Below are 16,219 nucleotides of genomic sequence, written 5' to 3' on the forward strand. Positions count from 1 at the left end.
ACAGAGGGCTTGACATCCTATGAAATGACAAGAGTTGGTGTAAAAAAGTGTTAGACTTGAATTAGCAAAACTATGAAAATTCTGTTTGAACTGTTGTTCTCTCTCTTTCCAGTATTGGTAGCACACTTACTATATAGCCACCCTGACTGAGTGAGGAAAATTTCTTAAAGGAGAAAAACAAACATGCAGAATCTTCAAAAAAAATATATATATATTGACTATGCTTTAGCATTCTTCTGACATAATATTAGTAATTGTTAATGGTGCTATTACTCTTTGGGAAGAAAATACCATGTTAAAAGGGAGGGTGTATACATAGATAAATGTATTAAAATAGATACCCTATTTCAATAAGAGAGTTGTTTGTTTAATCTGCTATGTTGTCTAAGCCTGATTCATAATTAAGTTATAAGTTCAGTGGAAGTAACAGTAATTAAACAGTTTACTAAATTTTGCATTATAATGGTAACATAACAACCAGATAATTACCATCTGGATGAAACTGAACAGACATCTGCTGAAATCAGCAAGAGTACTACCTGTTTCCTTGGGTGACAGGTCTGTCAATAATGAGAAATGCATTAAACCTATCCTTTTCACATATAAGTTACCTTAATGTGTTTGTATAGAAGTAATTATCTGCATAGACTCTTGAAAAGTTGGCCATAAAGTCTGATGCTGCCAACCTTTCTGCAGCAAAAAAATGAAATTTGGAGGAAACCTGCTTTCCTTGCTATATGTGGATTTGTTGCATAGTAAATGAGAAAATAATAAAGGAGCATCTCAAAAGAGCTTATACTAGAGGTGTCATGAGTGCTGGACTTCATTCTGTGGTTGTGAATATAATTCACTTTCTGGAGTTAACTGTGGTCTTTTCAGAACCTTTACAAAGACATATAGCATTTTTTGTTGAATTTTTTTTTTTTAGAGAGGTTCTGCTGTATTTTTTGCCAGACAGTAAGCTGTCACAGGAACAGATTAGTGGTATGTCTACTGAGGAACTAATATCACTATTTAAGGTATGTGAGCTTGGAGGCTAAATATGAATTCTAACAGGTGAAAAAAAATGGCGAATATTACAAAGCCTGCATTTATATAAAACTACAGGAATTAAGACTGTAGCCTTTCCGAATTCAAGTATGGGGAAATATCCATCTCTGCTTGATAAGTATTAGTAAATTCCCATAGTGGGTAATGTGTGAAGCCTTTCAGAATGTTGGTGGTCATGCCTTGACTGTCATGCCTTGTCTACAGTTAGCAGTACAACTCCCATTGCCTTCAGACACCCTCTACATGTGCAAGTAATGGCACAATGGGATCTAATGCATGATTAACACAGTCACGCCTTGTGCCATGCCACAGATGCATGACAGGAGGTGCAATTATGGGTTTATGCATTAGATCCTATTGTGCCTTGTTGTGAGCGCAGGGGGGAGACTGATCCCAGCCTTCTTCCACCCCAGAAGGTGCAATACACCCCCCTGCACTGATCCTCTTGGTCTAGAGGTTTCTCCACACCCTAGAGCCCTAGGGACCATGACAGCTATGATCCCCAAGGTCTGGGGGGGGGTGAAACCCCCAAACCCTAAAAGTCACTGCTGCCATGATCACTCCCCCACTGCCAGATTTTTCCACCCTCTCCCCTGTCATACTCCAAAAACCCTGAAACCCAAGCCTGGAGTAGCAGATTGGAGCTGGGTCAGACACCTCTCTGCCATGTTTCCCACCTCTGCAACTAGCTTGGAGCTAGGCCATGCCCCTTCCCTCCCCACAACTGGTTCAGGACCAGATCATGCCACCTCCCCACAGCTCCTCTTCATGACCAGATGGGGTCCCAGTGTGACTGCCTCAGGTGCCAAATCAGGACCACCAGCTGGATCCAGCCCACACACAGACAGGGCACTGCCCATCTGTCCCATGAGCCAAAAAGATTGAGCACAACTGTTCTTACAGTTATGCATACACAAGCTAGAAGCAATGCAAATGTAACAACACAATTTTTAATCCAGTGTCATTCAAAGTGAAAGTTGGAGTTCTCCACATTCCACATTTGTATCGCTCCTAGTTCATGTACATGGAACTGTTAGAACACAACAGCTGTTGCACACTCCCAATCCGCAGTTCACCCTCTTTCTTTTAAGTCACACTAAGTATACATTTTTCCATGCCCTAACAGAAAAAACTATTTTTTAAATTTAGACAAGTGACACTTCTACCTTATTCTGCTTCATGGAATTAAACTATTGCTTCTGCCTTCTGAAGAAGGTCATTCATTTTGAAAGGGAATGCCCTCTTTGATGGTTTGGTTGCTCTAAGATCAGTGATCAGTTATCCTTACATTCAAAGGTTGAATCAATTACCCCTCCAAAACTAGGGTGATTTTATAAACATACAGAAATCTCCTAGGGGGAAAAAAAACAACCACTTTCTCCACTTGCCATGTTGTAAAGTTTTTTGGCATTGCAAGCTAGCCATACAAACCTTTAGGGCTAAGAACAGACATTCAAAAAGCCTGAGCCTGAATTGATTCAGTCTTTGCAGGTTAGTCTAACCTGGCTAGGCTGAACTGGTTTGAAACTAGATAGATGTTCTCTCTAGACTGAGGAAATTGAGGCATATGCCTGCAGTAGCTCAGGCTAGAAGCGGGGTGGGGGGGGCAGGGGTGGTGCTAGAGCTGCCCTCCCTTTCCTTCCAGTGCTGAGATGTGGGGAGAGGGGTGTGGCCAGGCCAGGCCATGGGAGGACTTCTGATTAGGAAGGTCTGCCTGCAGCATCTCAGGCTTTTCCCCACTGGCTGCTCAAGGGGCAGGAGTGTTGCCAGCCCCTTGCTATCACTCTGAGGCAAGGGGGGTGTACAGTGCATGCATCTGTTGATGATACAGAGCTTTTCAATTTCCCTCCCTACTTTGTCATACTGTCTGAAGCCAACTGGCAGGCGAGCAAGCCAGCCAGGGGGCTGATAACAGTCTTTATTACCCCAATAGCAAAACAATAGCCTCTCTCCATTGCATCAAACTTCTTTAAACAGCTCACTGGCTGACCTGTTGCTTTGTTCCAAAAGCCCTTAGCAGTCACTGTTTTGTCTTCCTATCCCAGTGAAATTGGAGAAAGACATGAACACAGACAACTCTTGGGATCAGCTAGCATATCACATGCCTAGAGTCCCTGGGGTTGGGGTTCCTGGTGTGGGAGATGAGGGCGGGGTGGATTTCCTGCTTGAGCATCAAATGTGGGGGTGGGTAAGGGCAGGAGGAAGCCAGGCAGACCCTGCTGTGTCTGCAGTCTCTGCCAGAGCCTTACACAGCATTAGCTGGTATACTACATGCTGGCTATAGCCCATGCTTTGGAAGAGAGGAGGAAGGGATCTCTGCTTAAGCAGCGAGTGGTGAGAGGTAGAGAGAAGGGGGCATGGGAAAGCCACCATACCCTGCTGTACCTGCAATTCTGCTGTGGCCAGGGAGCAGAAGGGAGAAGCCAGCCCTGCAGTGGAGCAGAGAGCCCTGCCCAGCCCAGGCAGCATGCCAGGATGCTGGGGGACTCCGACTGAACTTAAATCAGCAAGGGGTCTGGGACAGACATTGCATAAACTGGTTTGACCCAAATCAGTTAAGTTTACATTCAACGAGTTTTCTCTCAAACCAGTTTCATCCATTTTCAAACTGGATCATGTGCACTAAACATCTGTTCTGTTACAGGTTTAAGCCAGTTTCTGATCACTTAATCCGGTTTACGTGTAATGTCTGTTCCTAGCCTAGAAGACTGTGGATAAGAGGAGGAATTCCATAGGTATTTACTTACACATTTGTGTATAGGTGGCACCAAGCACAGTGGAACTCTTCTCTTAGTCCTGCCATATTAAATGTGATGCAGTGCTCTCTAGAAAATGTCCATAGAGAGTTACTATTCCAGCCAGCTGAGATGAATTCTCCTATAGGTCAAGCAACTACTATGACCTCTTCTCTTAAATCAAAGAGCCAGAGGGGTTTCTAGTTCTGTCTCATCCTGTCACCATAGTCTCTTCCAGCATTGTTTGTTTTCTTACATTCGGACATTACTGCAATTCTGTAAATGAATAACTCAACTGAAAAACTTTTACACTTCTCCAGTTGATAGTAAAGGTTCACTTTGTCCCTTTGGAACCACAGCAACAATGCTTTGGAACCTGCTTTTCTGTTTTCCCAGCTGGTTGGTGTAGGACTCTGCTCCTTTGCCTCTTTTCTGTATGTATTTATACTTAGTATCTTATTATTAAACCAGTTTCTCTGAGCACCTGCAAATCCCATGCATAACTCTAATATCCTTAAAACCTAAGTGTAAATCTTAATTCTCATTTTTTTCATAAAAATAGCCAGAGTGTCTTTCTGAACTACTAAAGAAGCCAGCATTGCGCAGCAGCCAGGTAAAGCTATTAAATGTAATTCATTTATATTTTAAACTGATATGACATCTGATGGGTATAGTAAATTATTTTGTATGCAGGTTTCCAGGGAAAAGAGAATTATTTCACTTATAGAGTTTTGAATTTTTTAGCTGTATTTATTACATATACTTAAGAGATGCAGTCTCCTTAAATAATATCCGGTGCACAAAACATCTAAGCTTAGGTCAGTAAAACTGAGTTAAAATTTGGTTCCCAGTTATACTCTTAAAGCATTTCTGACTTCAGAGCACCCAGAAGTTTCTTAGGTGTACTTGAGGATAGAATTTCAGCTATTTATGCTTTATGCCAACTTATTCTTAAAAGAATGCAGATGGCCAGTTTATAAAGAAGTGTGGTTAGTGTTGTCACTGCCAGTACTCTACCGGTGAAACCAGAGGTGCTTATTTTTCTGAAACACAGCCAAACATTCATTCAAAAACCTACTCTTTCAAGTATGTCTAATTTAAATATCTAACAAGAATTGTCATGGGGAAATGCATCAGAGACCCAACAAAACAGTCTGGTCATTTAAGAACAATGATATAGGATGCATTAGTGCATTAAAGTTCAGTCTTCAAAGTCAGACACTTCTAGTGGCAAGACTACTTCATTAATTTCAGGGGGATTACTTTTAAGAATAACGGCTTTTTCATTTGAGAGTGTGAATGCAGAATCATACTCTTAGCGTATTACAAGATCCTAATATATCCATTACCTTTGCAGCTTATTTCTTAGTGATAGCTAGTGAAGAATGTCGGTGCATTCTTCCTGCTGGCTTTAAGTGTAAATAAGAATTAAACAAAAGAATTGTAAGGGATGAAACTCATTTTCTTAATATCTTCAGCTCTCCCCTGGCCTTTTCTTTTCTTAAGGTCTCTCTTCAGGTACTGGCTCTAAATGGATAAAATGGGTGAATAGAATAGGAAGGTTTTTCTATTACTTAAAATGGTGTTCCATGTGATAGCCAGATAATTGTCTTCTCCAAACAAGAATAAAACAGTCAAGTGGAACCCAACTGATTTCACATACTCTGCACTCACTATCTCTTTCTTGAGAAAGCTACTTTATTTTGTAAGATTAAATCTGCCAAAGGTTTCTTAAAACGAAAATCATTTTCTTCTCTTTCTATTTTTCATCAAACAATTATTGTATTTACTTGAGTACAAGACAATCCTGAATATAACCCCCCCATATTTAGATTCTATATATGGAAAATTTGTTATAATTTTCTAGGTGTAGAATATAATTATCAGAGTGTCTTGAATTCATCCTCCTTCCACTGCTATAACAGGGTAAATGCTGGCTGAGGGGAATCCCATTGACCTCTGCCCCCACAACTTCCCTCTGTGGCATTCCTGCCCTGCCCCCCCCCCCCCCCTTACTGTCAAACCTTCCACAGGCTCTGTTTTGTCCCCAAGCACAATGTGGAAGTAAGCTGCATATACCCATAAGAGCAGGAAAGCGACAGAAAGAAAGGCAGGAACTTCAGAGAGGAACAGGAGACTGTTAGGGGTCTGACTCTGCCCTCAACCCTGCCTACTGCAAATTTCAGCCCAGGCAGTCCATTAACATACTTTTAAGCACAATTTTTGTACCTATTTATACATAATATAAACTCTGCATATTAGTCCAGTGCCAAAAAGCTCATGACTTATCAGATAGTTCATTAGGCTGGGCCCCAGCAGAGTCAACAGCATTTCAGGCCACGGTGGCTCACAGCCCAGCATTGCTCAGTATGTGTGAACTCCAGCCCCACACCCCACCCCAAAGGTTCCACATGCTAATTAGCCCCCTACTCATGACTGGAACAGGGTGTTCTTGTCACAAGTCCTAGGACCCTCCAAAATGTATTTGCAGATGAGGCATGGGTCTGCCTGATTTGTCTCCATGTTGTAGAGGGCAGGGGAACACTAATCCCATGCAACAGGCTGAGAGAGACAGCAACAGGGCCTCTCAGCTGCATAGCAGTTTCGTTGTTTGCTAGACATTTCAGGCTAGTGAAGAAACAGGAAATGGAAAAGAAAGGCACAACTCCTCTGTGGGAGTGAAGAAAAAATCAAAATAGATTTGATGTAGTGGCTTACTGTGACTTTCAAAAGTATTAGTGCTAAGGGGAGATGAGCACAATGGACACTGTCTCTTATTCAGATGGGCTGTAGTGACCTGCCTTTATGGTGGGTTTCATCAGCATTTTTGAAACTAGGGAAAAGTCTTAGAGCTTGTCCCAGCGTATCATGTGCTGGCCTGGTATGGCAGCATATCCAGGCCCGGTGCCTGTTCCCACCTGTAGGAACATCTGCCCTTTTTTTTTTTTTTTAAAGGTTTCACTGACCAAAAAAACTTCCCATCACCATTCTTGGCACCAGAGGAAGGTATTGGAGCTTGCTGTGGCATCTCTGACTGCCAGCGTAGCATTGCAGTACTTCCGGCCCAGTGCTCATTACCTCCTGGAGAAGTAACTGACCTTTTGTTTGTTTTTTTCTTAAGGGGCCATACATGCAAAAAAGGTTTCCATCAGTGTTTGCCCAATATGAGCCATGTGTGATATGGGCATGCTCAACATGGGCTGCATTGAATCAACTTCATAGTTGTTTTCATGACTGAGCACATGCTGCTTCTAGCAGCAGTTTAATGATAGCCAGTGTATTTAATGGAGGAGGCAGAAGAGGGAGAGTTGCTGGTATACAAATATAAGATGAAGAGCTCTTTTCCCTATGCTGATTTGGGGAGGAAAAACTTGTTTTATAGTTGAGCAAATACAAGCGTATCTAATTTAACAGAAACATGGTGAAAGTAAGCATGCTAGTCTTTCCATTGCTAGTTGATTAAAACACCTAAAGATCTATTCTAGAAAACAGGTTCATAGATTTCATAGACATCAGGGCTGGAAGGGACATTGGAAGATGATCGAGTCCAGCCCCCGTCCCAGTTGCTTACTATACTTACTTTCTTATTGAGTAACTGAGAATGGTGATATATATGACCTATTACATAATTTTGGAAAGTTTTTAAAAACACTTAATGTATTGGTAAAATTGTCCAGCAACATTTCATCCTTCCCAGCTGACTGCTGACAAATTTCCTGTTTAACTTATCTTCAGTTGTACATGTTGCCTAGGCAGCTTTACTTTGCATCTCCCTTTGAAAAGGTCTTTACATTGTTCATTCTCAGTTATGGAAGATGCAACATTTTCCTGTGGAGGATTTTTCCTTCTGCTTTTGTCCTTTGGGTTTCCTGGTTAAGATATAGATTAACTTTCTCTGCCTACCAGAAGTCAGTTAAACAGCAATTTTGTAAACAATGTGCATGCTGAGCCACTGTATTTTCCATAAGGAAGCCTCAGATTTGCTAAGAATTGCCATCGTCATGAAGTATCTTTGGAAGAGTCACAGCACTGCGGTAATGTAAGGCAACACTTCTGTAGTGTATTACTGGTGATGAAATTACTGTCTAATGGAGAGCAAATTAAAAATGTCTGGACTCTTTTCCAACCATTCTCTTTAACACAAAATCCAGCCTAATATGGAACTCCAATTCTTTCAAAATAATAATGCAGAACATAATTGACATAGGCAGAACAATATGAATTTCTGCTTTGTAGAGCTATCTCTGTTTCCGCATCTCAATAAGAACCTTACACTCTTAGCTCATTCCTCTGTGCAGAAATTTCAATAATTTTCAATGGGCAGCCTTTAAGCGTTCCTCATTAGCTTTCTAGGAAAAAGGGGAGGCATTTTAAGAGAAATGTTTCAGTCTGCAACATGGTTTAGACGAGACAAAGGGGGCAGGAGGTTAAAAAGGAAAATATTATGATTAAATTGAACTCTTCCCACACAATCAAGTGTTGTCAACAGTGAAAGCAAGGTTTCATTGTCCATTTTTATGCTGGGCTACTCTGTATTCAAGTGTGATAGACTACAATAAGTCAGTTATCCATTAAAATCAAATATATTTATACAGGTGTGTATATATACACATATATATTTAACTACATCCTAGTTGTATTGCTTTTAATTCTAATAAAATACGCTTACAATTTCAACTCTAGGTTATAAAAGACTATTTCACTGAATATGAAAGGCAGCTACTTGGGAAAATTCAGTCTATAACTAGCCACTCTTGTGAAGTAGCAAAAGTTTGGGAATTGCAACAAAGAGGATGCGAGTTAGAAATGAAAGCTACAAAAGAAAAGCTGAAGAACCTTCGGGAAAAGATGGCAGAATTACTACAGCGGCTTCTTCCAGTGAGTGATAATTCAGATTTGTATTATTAATGAGCTCTTGGTATTTTTCCATAAGAAGAAAAATACAGCTTGTCCTGGAGATTGCTGTTCTAGACTATGGTAGGTCTCCATATCATAGTAAGTGTCCGTGCATTATGAATTTGTTCACAGATACATTTCTAAAACTAAAAATGCTCTGGAGGCTGGAAAGGTTCATTAGAATCATGAACTGTGTTTTCAGTGAGGTAACAAAAAAAAAAATCTACTAGTAAGTTGAGCTATCTGATTTTTCCTGGCATCCTTGACAGCTAAAAAGCTGCTGTAAACATCTCACAGCAGAGGACTTGTATACACAAAGACGTCAGTAAGCAGCAAAGCCACTCTACACAGACTTCCTGCCTGGTGACTTTTAGTGCATAGTACACATATGGAAAGTGCCTTTGTGCAAGGTAGGTCACCCCACATTGATTCAATCTATGTCAGCTGTTTCTACTTCAGGGAGGTAATGGAGAGTGGCTAGTGCACCGTGAATTCACATCCAACCTTACTGTGCAAAATGGGCTAGATCCTATCTAACCTCAGAGATGCCTAAGTATCTAAATATGGTACTATTCCAACCTGCTGGAGTCCTTTGGAAAAATAGAAATGCAAAAAATAAATGGGTTTCTTCCTCCTCTCTTCTTTCTGTGACAGTCTTAAGACCATGATAGAGGCCCATTACAAAAGTCAGTTTTACAGAGACTCAAACAGGGTGGAATAGGATTGCTTTTAGATGCCTATATACCTCCTAACGTGTGGAATATGATTTATTTATTTCACACTGCTTGAGTTCCATGTAGGTAAATCCAAAATACATGCATGCTCCTACAGTAGGGCTAATATTTTAGAGATTTTAAGTTGCAATCTAATCAGACAGCTGATTTCATAATTAAACACAAGGTTTTCTTTAAGTATAGTGCTGCTCCAACTCATGTAGTACCAAGTTTATAAATATTTATTATGACATTAACTAAATGCAGTAAAATACATTTCTTGAATATACTCTCGTTTTAATTTCATATTTTATGAGGCAGGGCCGGGACAAAGGCAGTGGTATCACTGTAATGCTTTTTCAAGTGTTTCAGCAGAATTAGAATAGAACCTAAATAACCCCACTGACAGCCTGAAAAACTGAACAATCATTTTCAACGTCCATAAGTCACTGAAAACTAATAAAAAGGTAACCGGCATGAATTTTAAAATTAAAGTTGAATTGCCACTTAGGATGAGGACACAGTAGTGTAAGCTGATTTTGCTTTGTAACAAGAGTGGAACAAACCCATGGCACACAGCCTTTCACCAGTGTAAGTCTTTCTACACTGTGAAAAAGGTACCCTCCAAAAGTGAGGAGTAACTATACTAATCATGTATCCACACCCGTAAGCCATCCTGCCCTAAAATAAAGGTTTTCTCAATGCAAGCTGGCTCCCCTGTTTCCCCATGACCATGTATGTAACACAACCTATTGCAGGCTGTTAGACTAGAAAAACCTGCTGCGTGCTTACTTTTTACTTCAGGGTACACTTGCAATAGGGTTAAGTCTACAGTAAATTAATCTACAATAATCATGTTGTATGTCTGTACCTTTAGTTAACTCCTTGGTGCATATTGTCAGAACTCTTTTAGTTTCATTGGAGCCATTGTGATTAGCATATATTTCAATAGAATTTATGTTAGGAAGAACATAAGAATTACCATGCTAGGTCAAACCAATGGTCTTTCTGGTCAGTATCCCATCTCCAGCAGTGGGAAGCGTGGATCCATTAGAGAGAGAGATCATTCAGCTGCATATATCTAGAGTGATCTATCCCCTATTCATTGCCCTCCCTGGCATCTATCATTATTGGCTTGGAGATCCCAGAGGAAATATCTCCAATCGTCCTGTTCAACAGCCATTAATAGATCGGTCATCCATGAGTTTGCCTATTTCCTTTTTGGACCTGGGTTTGCCATCTGCCTCCACCACTTGTGTGGCAATGAATTCTACAAGTTAACTATGCATTGCATAAAAAAGTACATTCTTTTGTTAATTTTAAACCTGTTTCCTACTAATTACAGTGGGTGCCCCCTACTTCTACCTAATGTTACAGTAATGAGAATAAGCTAAAAAAATCCTCAGGCATCTTTTTGTGTCTGTGTGTGCAGCTGCTGATTTTCTGCTGTGTTGCAAGTCAGCTTAACTACATTAAAATCACTGAGAGTCTTGAGCACTGCAAGATGTTAGATTTGTTGTGCAATTTATTGTAACATGCCACATATTCAAACAAGCACAGGATAAAATGTCAGACCAGCCAAAAGGATGTTACTTTTTAAATGTGAAACACCTTTGCGCTAGGTTTGCATCTCGCTTTTATTGGCATATGTGATATTTCCAAGGGAGACAGAAGGGAAAGCCGCTGGCTCCATGATGGAAGCTGACGGCAATGTTGACTGTGATGTTGAGGAAGCCTTTCAGAGTTCGAGGCACATGGGGAGCCCAGGATCAGGGAGTGGCTCCCTGATGCTTGCCTCCCAGCACGTGCAGATTTAAAGAGCATGCTGGGCCACCATGGCTTCCCAATATCAGGCTTCCAGGTGCAATTTTAAATTTGCTGCCATGCAGGCAGCCCAGCGTTGGGGACCTGCTCCCTTATGTGAAGCTGCCCATCCACCTTGAAAGTCCAAGTGTGCAGGGAGCCTGGAATTGGAAAGCCATTCCCGGATTCCAAGGTCCCCCTGGGCTAGCAGAAATGCAGTGGGAACTGAGAAATGTATTATCCCAGATCCCCAGAATCACATATTCTGCCATGCCAGATCTTAAATATCTGGCATGACAGGACGTGCCATTTCTGGAATCTGTATAAAATTCCTCAGATCCCATTATAAGGTAAAATTAATGTCTGCCAGGGGCCTTGCAGTTGACTTAATTGTAACTGGGATTTGACTCTAAATGCATTCTAGTTTCAGAGATGGATGGACTTTTGTATGGTAGAACCCAAATCATTTGTATCTGGGAGCTTCACAACCCACTTAGTTTGCAGTAGGTTGTCAGAATTAAAGACAAACTACTCAGCTGCTTTCTGCAGCCTTTGCTTCAGAGCATGCTGGTTCTGCGCTCATCTGTAATTCCTCAGCAGTTAAGCACAGCTCTTTGCTGTGGCTATATGTATCCCCAGCTAGTTCATGAATTCTCATCTTTGCAGAGGATGAGGAACTTAGTCCTGTAAAGAATTCAGGTTCTACCATGCAGTGGTATCAATGTTGCCACCAAAAAGCAAAAATATCAGTTTGCTGTTGTGTTGTATACTCAACTATGGGCTTGTTCCTTTTTAGTAAGGGCTGCAAGTCTTCACTTACAAAGAGACTATAAAGCTTCAGGTAGTGAGAAGTGGACTGTAGCAAAACAAGTATTCCTATGATGAGTTTTACTTTCCCTTACAGGGATCTGTCACTGAATTCCAGAAATACTGCCGGTCAGTTAATGAAAAAAAAAACCTTTCTGCTGAGGTAAGTGACCTGCTCATCTTTGCAGTTGGCTCCTGGTCACTGAAATTGAGTCAGATAAACATTGTAAATAGTATGTCTGTAAATTCTCAGCCTTGCATTACCTTCCATTGTAGATATTGGTAGTGCTAATATTTAAAACATGGGAAAGATTGGTGGTGATTTTGCTGTGCAAAAGTACTGGGATTGAAGTCCCTGGTCCCTTTCATACTCGTCAATTAGCCACCTCTTTGTGATGTCACTTTTGTGATTCCATGTTTGCCATTTTCTTGTTTTGAAACCAACTGTTGTTTTTAGCCAGAAGTTCTCAGGATGAAGACATATGTTGCCTTTGTGCTGTCAGAAAAAATTATATGGTGGCACAAAGCAAAGACAAATGGACATCCCTAAATTTTGTTGCACTACAAATGTCCAAATTTGTGGCTGTGACAGAAGGTAGTAATCATTTCTGATACTACATTGTGGCAGATGTCTGTTTCCTTACAGTGGGAAAGCACAGGCAACCTGGAGTTCAAAGGGGTTGGGGGGCCCATTCCTGAGCAGAATTGTGCTATTCGAGGCCTTGGAGTGGCTGCCAGGCTTTCCCAAATTACCAAGATGCACCCCTGGGATCTCTGAGGTCATGTCTGGGTGAGTGTGGAAAGTCAGGGTTTCTTCACTTACCTCAGTACATCCCCGGTATCTCCAAGGACATGTCTGGGTAAGAAGGGAAAGCCGGGGTTTCCCTGCTTAAACAGACATGCCACTGGGATCTACCTGTGGAATTCCCTGGCTTCCACAGCACTCTGTGCGAGGACCTGAGCTGATTCGTGCTTCCATGTGAAGCGCAGGTTGGCACAGATCCCAGCAAGGAGGCGCAGGGTGGTGTGGGAGCCAGGGAATTCCCAATGCCCTGTGCCTTTGAACGGGGAGCCGTGCCAACCTGTGCTTCACATAGAGTGCAGGTCCTGACATGGAGGCATGTGGCTCTGGGGATTCCTCAGCTCCGTTGCTAACCCATGCCTCCACAGGTCCCAGCAAGGAGGTGTGGGGCAGAGAAGGATGTGGGAAATCCCCAGGCAAACAGGTCAAATTGCCCCTTCCCAATGCTGGACAAGATGTGATGCCTGTTTCACACAGTAAACTGGATCAGGTGTGGCTGGATGCATCCTGCCACAGCTGACCCAGATCTGTTTCTATGCTAACGTTATGCAGGTAGGTTTCAAAACTTCAGAGGCCCTTGATGCTAGTATGAACTGGGTCTGTCTCCTCACCTGTCCTAGCTAATCTAGGCTTAATTCCATAGGAAACTTAACATCTTCAATATGCAAGTAAACTTGTCATCTGCTTTGGAGGGGCATTAGCCTTCTTGGGGAGTGCTCTGCCCCATGGGTTCAAAAGAAACCACCTGAATATCCATCGTTAGGTAAACTTGCTAACTAGACAGCAGGTTTCAGCTATGTGAAGCCCTATATCTGAACGTTCTTTACTGGTAGCAGACAACTCACTGGAATGCAGTTCCCTCTTTCTAGCTAGACCAAAGCACCTTTCTTTTTACTTTCTTTCTCTGCTTTAATCAAAAATGTGTTTCATTCTGACTCAAAATTCCTGCATCCTATGTAAAAGAACTTCAGAATACTAAAGAACATAATAACCTACATCAAACAGTAAATGTCTACTATCTGGAAAAAAAGATATTTACATCAGGAATGAACTCAAATAGTTTATTTTTTAGAGGGGCAAGACATGTTGTGGGTGACATCTTTTATTGGACAAATTGCATAGTTGGGATAGACTTCAACAAGCTTTTGAATGCCATGAATTCTAAGTATTATTTTTCAGTTCTGGTAGCTTTTCTGCAGTTTATACGGGGAGCTGAATATTCTCGGCATCTTACAAGATAAAACCTTAAATGAGCAACTGGTGTCCTTTGTGTTTCAGAATCTTAACAACTCTAATGAGAATTTCCTTCATTATGTTCTGAACTCATGTGAAGTGTTGCCATTAAATGTTTCCAGGAGAAATGTTGGCAAGAATCCCTTTAAAACTTTTATTGTAAACATCCTTAGGTTATAGTGCACTATAGTAAAGATGCTCCAAATATAATGTTCTTTGTAAACTACTTCTGTCTACCTTTCTTACTTCTCATCTCTCTTCTCTCTCATCCAGGCAAAATACTACCTGCTTATGTCTGTGTTCTCCCTCACTAGCCAGGCCATCCCCTCGTCTCGTCTTTTTCTGCATCAAATTCAAGCTCAATCTGCTTTACTATAGGGACCTCCTTGATGACACCCCCACCCATCTCTCTCTAGTTATGCATGTGTTTCTCTTTGCTTCATGCTGTTTCCTTTTATCACTTTTTTCTGCTTTTTTCCCTGACTGTAAATCTAAACTAGCTTTTTCCAGTCCCACCCCCCCTTTTCCTCCAGAACCACCTCTAACTCATGTTGTGAAAAGGGATTTCTAGCAGGAGTGTCAAGTGATGTTAAAAAAGCAGATGGAAGGATCCAGTATAGACATACACAGTTCTACTAGCAAAATTGCACTTTCACCAATATAGGTGGTTTTGCTTTTGTTGGAGAGGGGCATTGCTGTGCTGCTGCAAGCAAAATAATGGCAAAAGATGGCTGCTTCCACACTAGGAACACTGGGACAGTACAGTGTTATCACCACTCCTAGTTTGCTCATGGCCCTTGACTACTCTTTAAAGCAATTTCTCCTTCCTTTCTATAATCAATTTTCCTATACTGTGGCTACATCTACACAAGATGCTGACTTCGCAGTTGTTACAGTGCAGTCATTTAGTACATTTTTAGACAAGTACTAAATGACTGCACATTAACCCGAGTTGCACAGTAGCACTGACAAATGGCTCTTTTGTGACACTGACTGCATAGTAGCCTGAGACGACCGTGCAGTAGCGTCACATCACTGTTTCTTTATTTCCCCCCCGTCCTTTATTTGACTTTAGGTTATGAGCTTTTGGGGGTAGGAAACACTTTTTTGGACATGTGTTTGCCTACAAATTGTTTTAAAATGTTGTATGATTATTAAGTGTTTAGATGCACTCATGTTTGTTTGTTTTTATTTTTTATTACCATTTTAAGGGTGTTGAAACAGATGACTTGGAGCAGCTTGATGGCTATCTTGAAGAACTGCTCAAACAGGATGTGTGCTTCTCTGGCATGTTAAGTTTACCTTCTATAAGCACAAACCCAGTGGAGAAAGAGAGCCTGCCCTCGGTTTCACCGGAGGGATCCTCTTGGTGAATGTCTTCCCAGCTTCCCATTACAGGACAGTTGTCCTCAAGGCACTACAGAACAGCTGCCTTGGCAGACTCATGAGCAGTCCCTTGAGTTGCTGATGCACCTTTTCATGTACTGGGCCTAAATTCCAGCCCTTTTTCTCTGATGTCACCTCCTTCTTGGCCTACACAAGAGAAAACCTACTACTTCCCTCTCCATTGAGTTTCAAGGCCTGATGTCCTGCACTCAGCAATTCCAATTTTCCTGGTCCACTCAGCAGTTGCAGGGGCCTTCCCTCCAGTCCCAAAGTGGTCTGTTTCAAAAAAACCATGTGCCTTTTTCCACTTTCACTCAGTAATGGATCAGGGGCCTCTTTTGAACTTTTCATTTGAATTAGATATTACTATGCCATTGTAATAAATGTTGTTGGAGTTTTAGGTTTTGTCAGTGAAGATGTAAATTATTATTTCAGGCTATGTTTACTGCATGTTGGCTTTTTCTGGATGCTGTAAATACAGTTGTTCTAAAGAGTCTGCAAACCGTTGACTTGTTTATAAAGGCAATGTTTCCAAATATTGAACTACTGCTTTTTATTCAAACATCACACAAACAAATCCCTTTGTACTGATGTCAGTGACAGTGAGCATGAGTTAAAACTTGGACTACAATTCTGCACTTAACAGTGTACAATGCATCTTGCAGCACCTCGCTGAAAGACTTCTGCATTTGTTCTGCTAGGATTATCTGAAAAATGCAATTTAACAATGACTACTGTGTAACAGTCCTTGTCATTGAAGACCTATATAAGTTTTATACAAACCAGGCTTGTCT

The 16,219-nt window shown here is 41.3% G+C and overlaps 1 protein-coding gene across 1 annotated transcript in view; it reads left to right on the forward strand.

Moving 5' to 3' along the window:
* Positions 1–15,946, forward strand: part of MORC1 (MORC family CW-type zinc finger 1) — a 91,786-nt gene extending 75,840 nt beyond the window's left edge. Inside the window, exons 24-26 of the mRNA XM_090041464.1 lie at positions 8,469–8,663; positions 12,102–12,167; positions 15,251–15,946. Of these exons, the coding sequence (XP_089897590.1) occupies positions 8,469–8,475 (7 nt within the window). The 3' untranslated portion in view covers positions 8,476–8,663; positions 12,102–12,167; positions 15,251–15,946. The remainder of the gene's footprint in view (positions 1–8,468; positions 8,664–12,101; positions 12,168–15,250) is intronic.
* Positions 15,947–16,219: the final 273 nt, after the last annotated feature.

The sequence above is a fragment of the Crocodylus siamensis genome, chromosome 1 (genome assembly GCF_052110815.1).
Source record: "Crocodylus siamensis isolate JL-2025a chromosome 1, ASM5211081v1, whole genome shotgun sequence".
NCBI lineage: Eukaryota > Metazoa > Chordata > Crocodylia > Crocodylidae > Crocodylus > Crocodylus siamensis.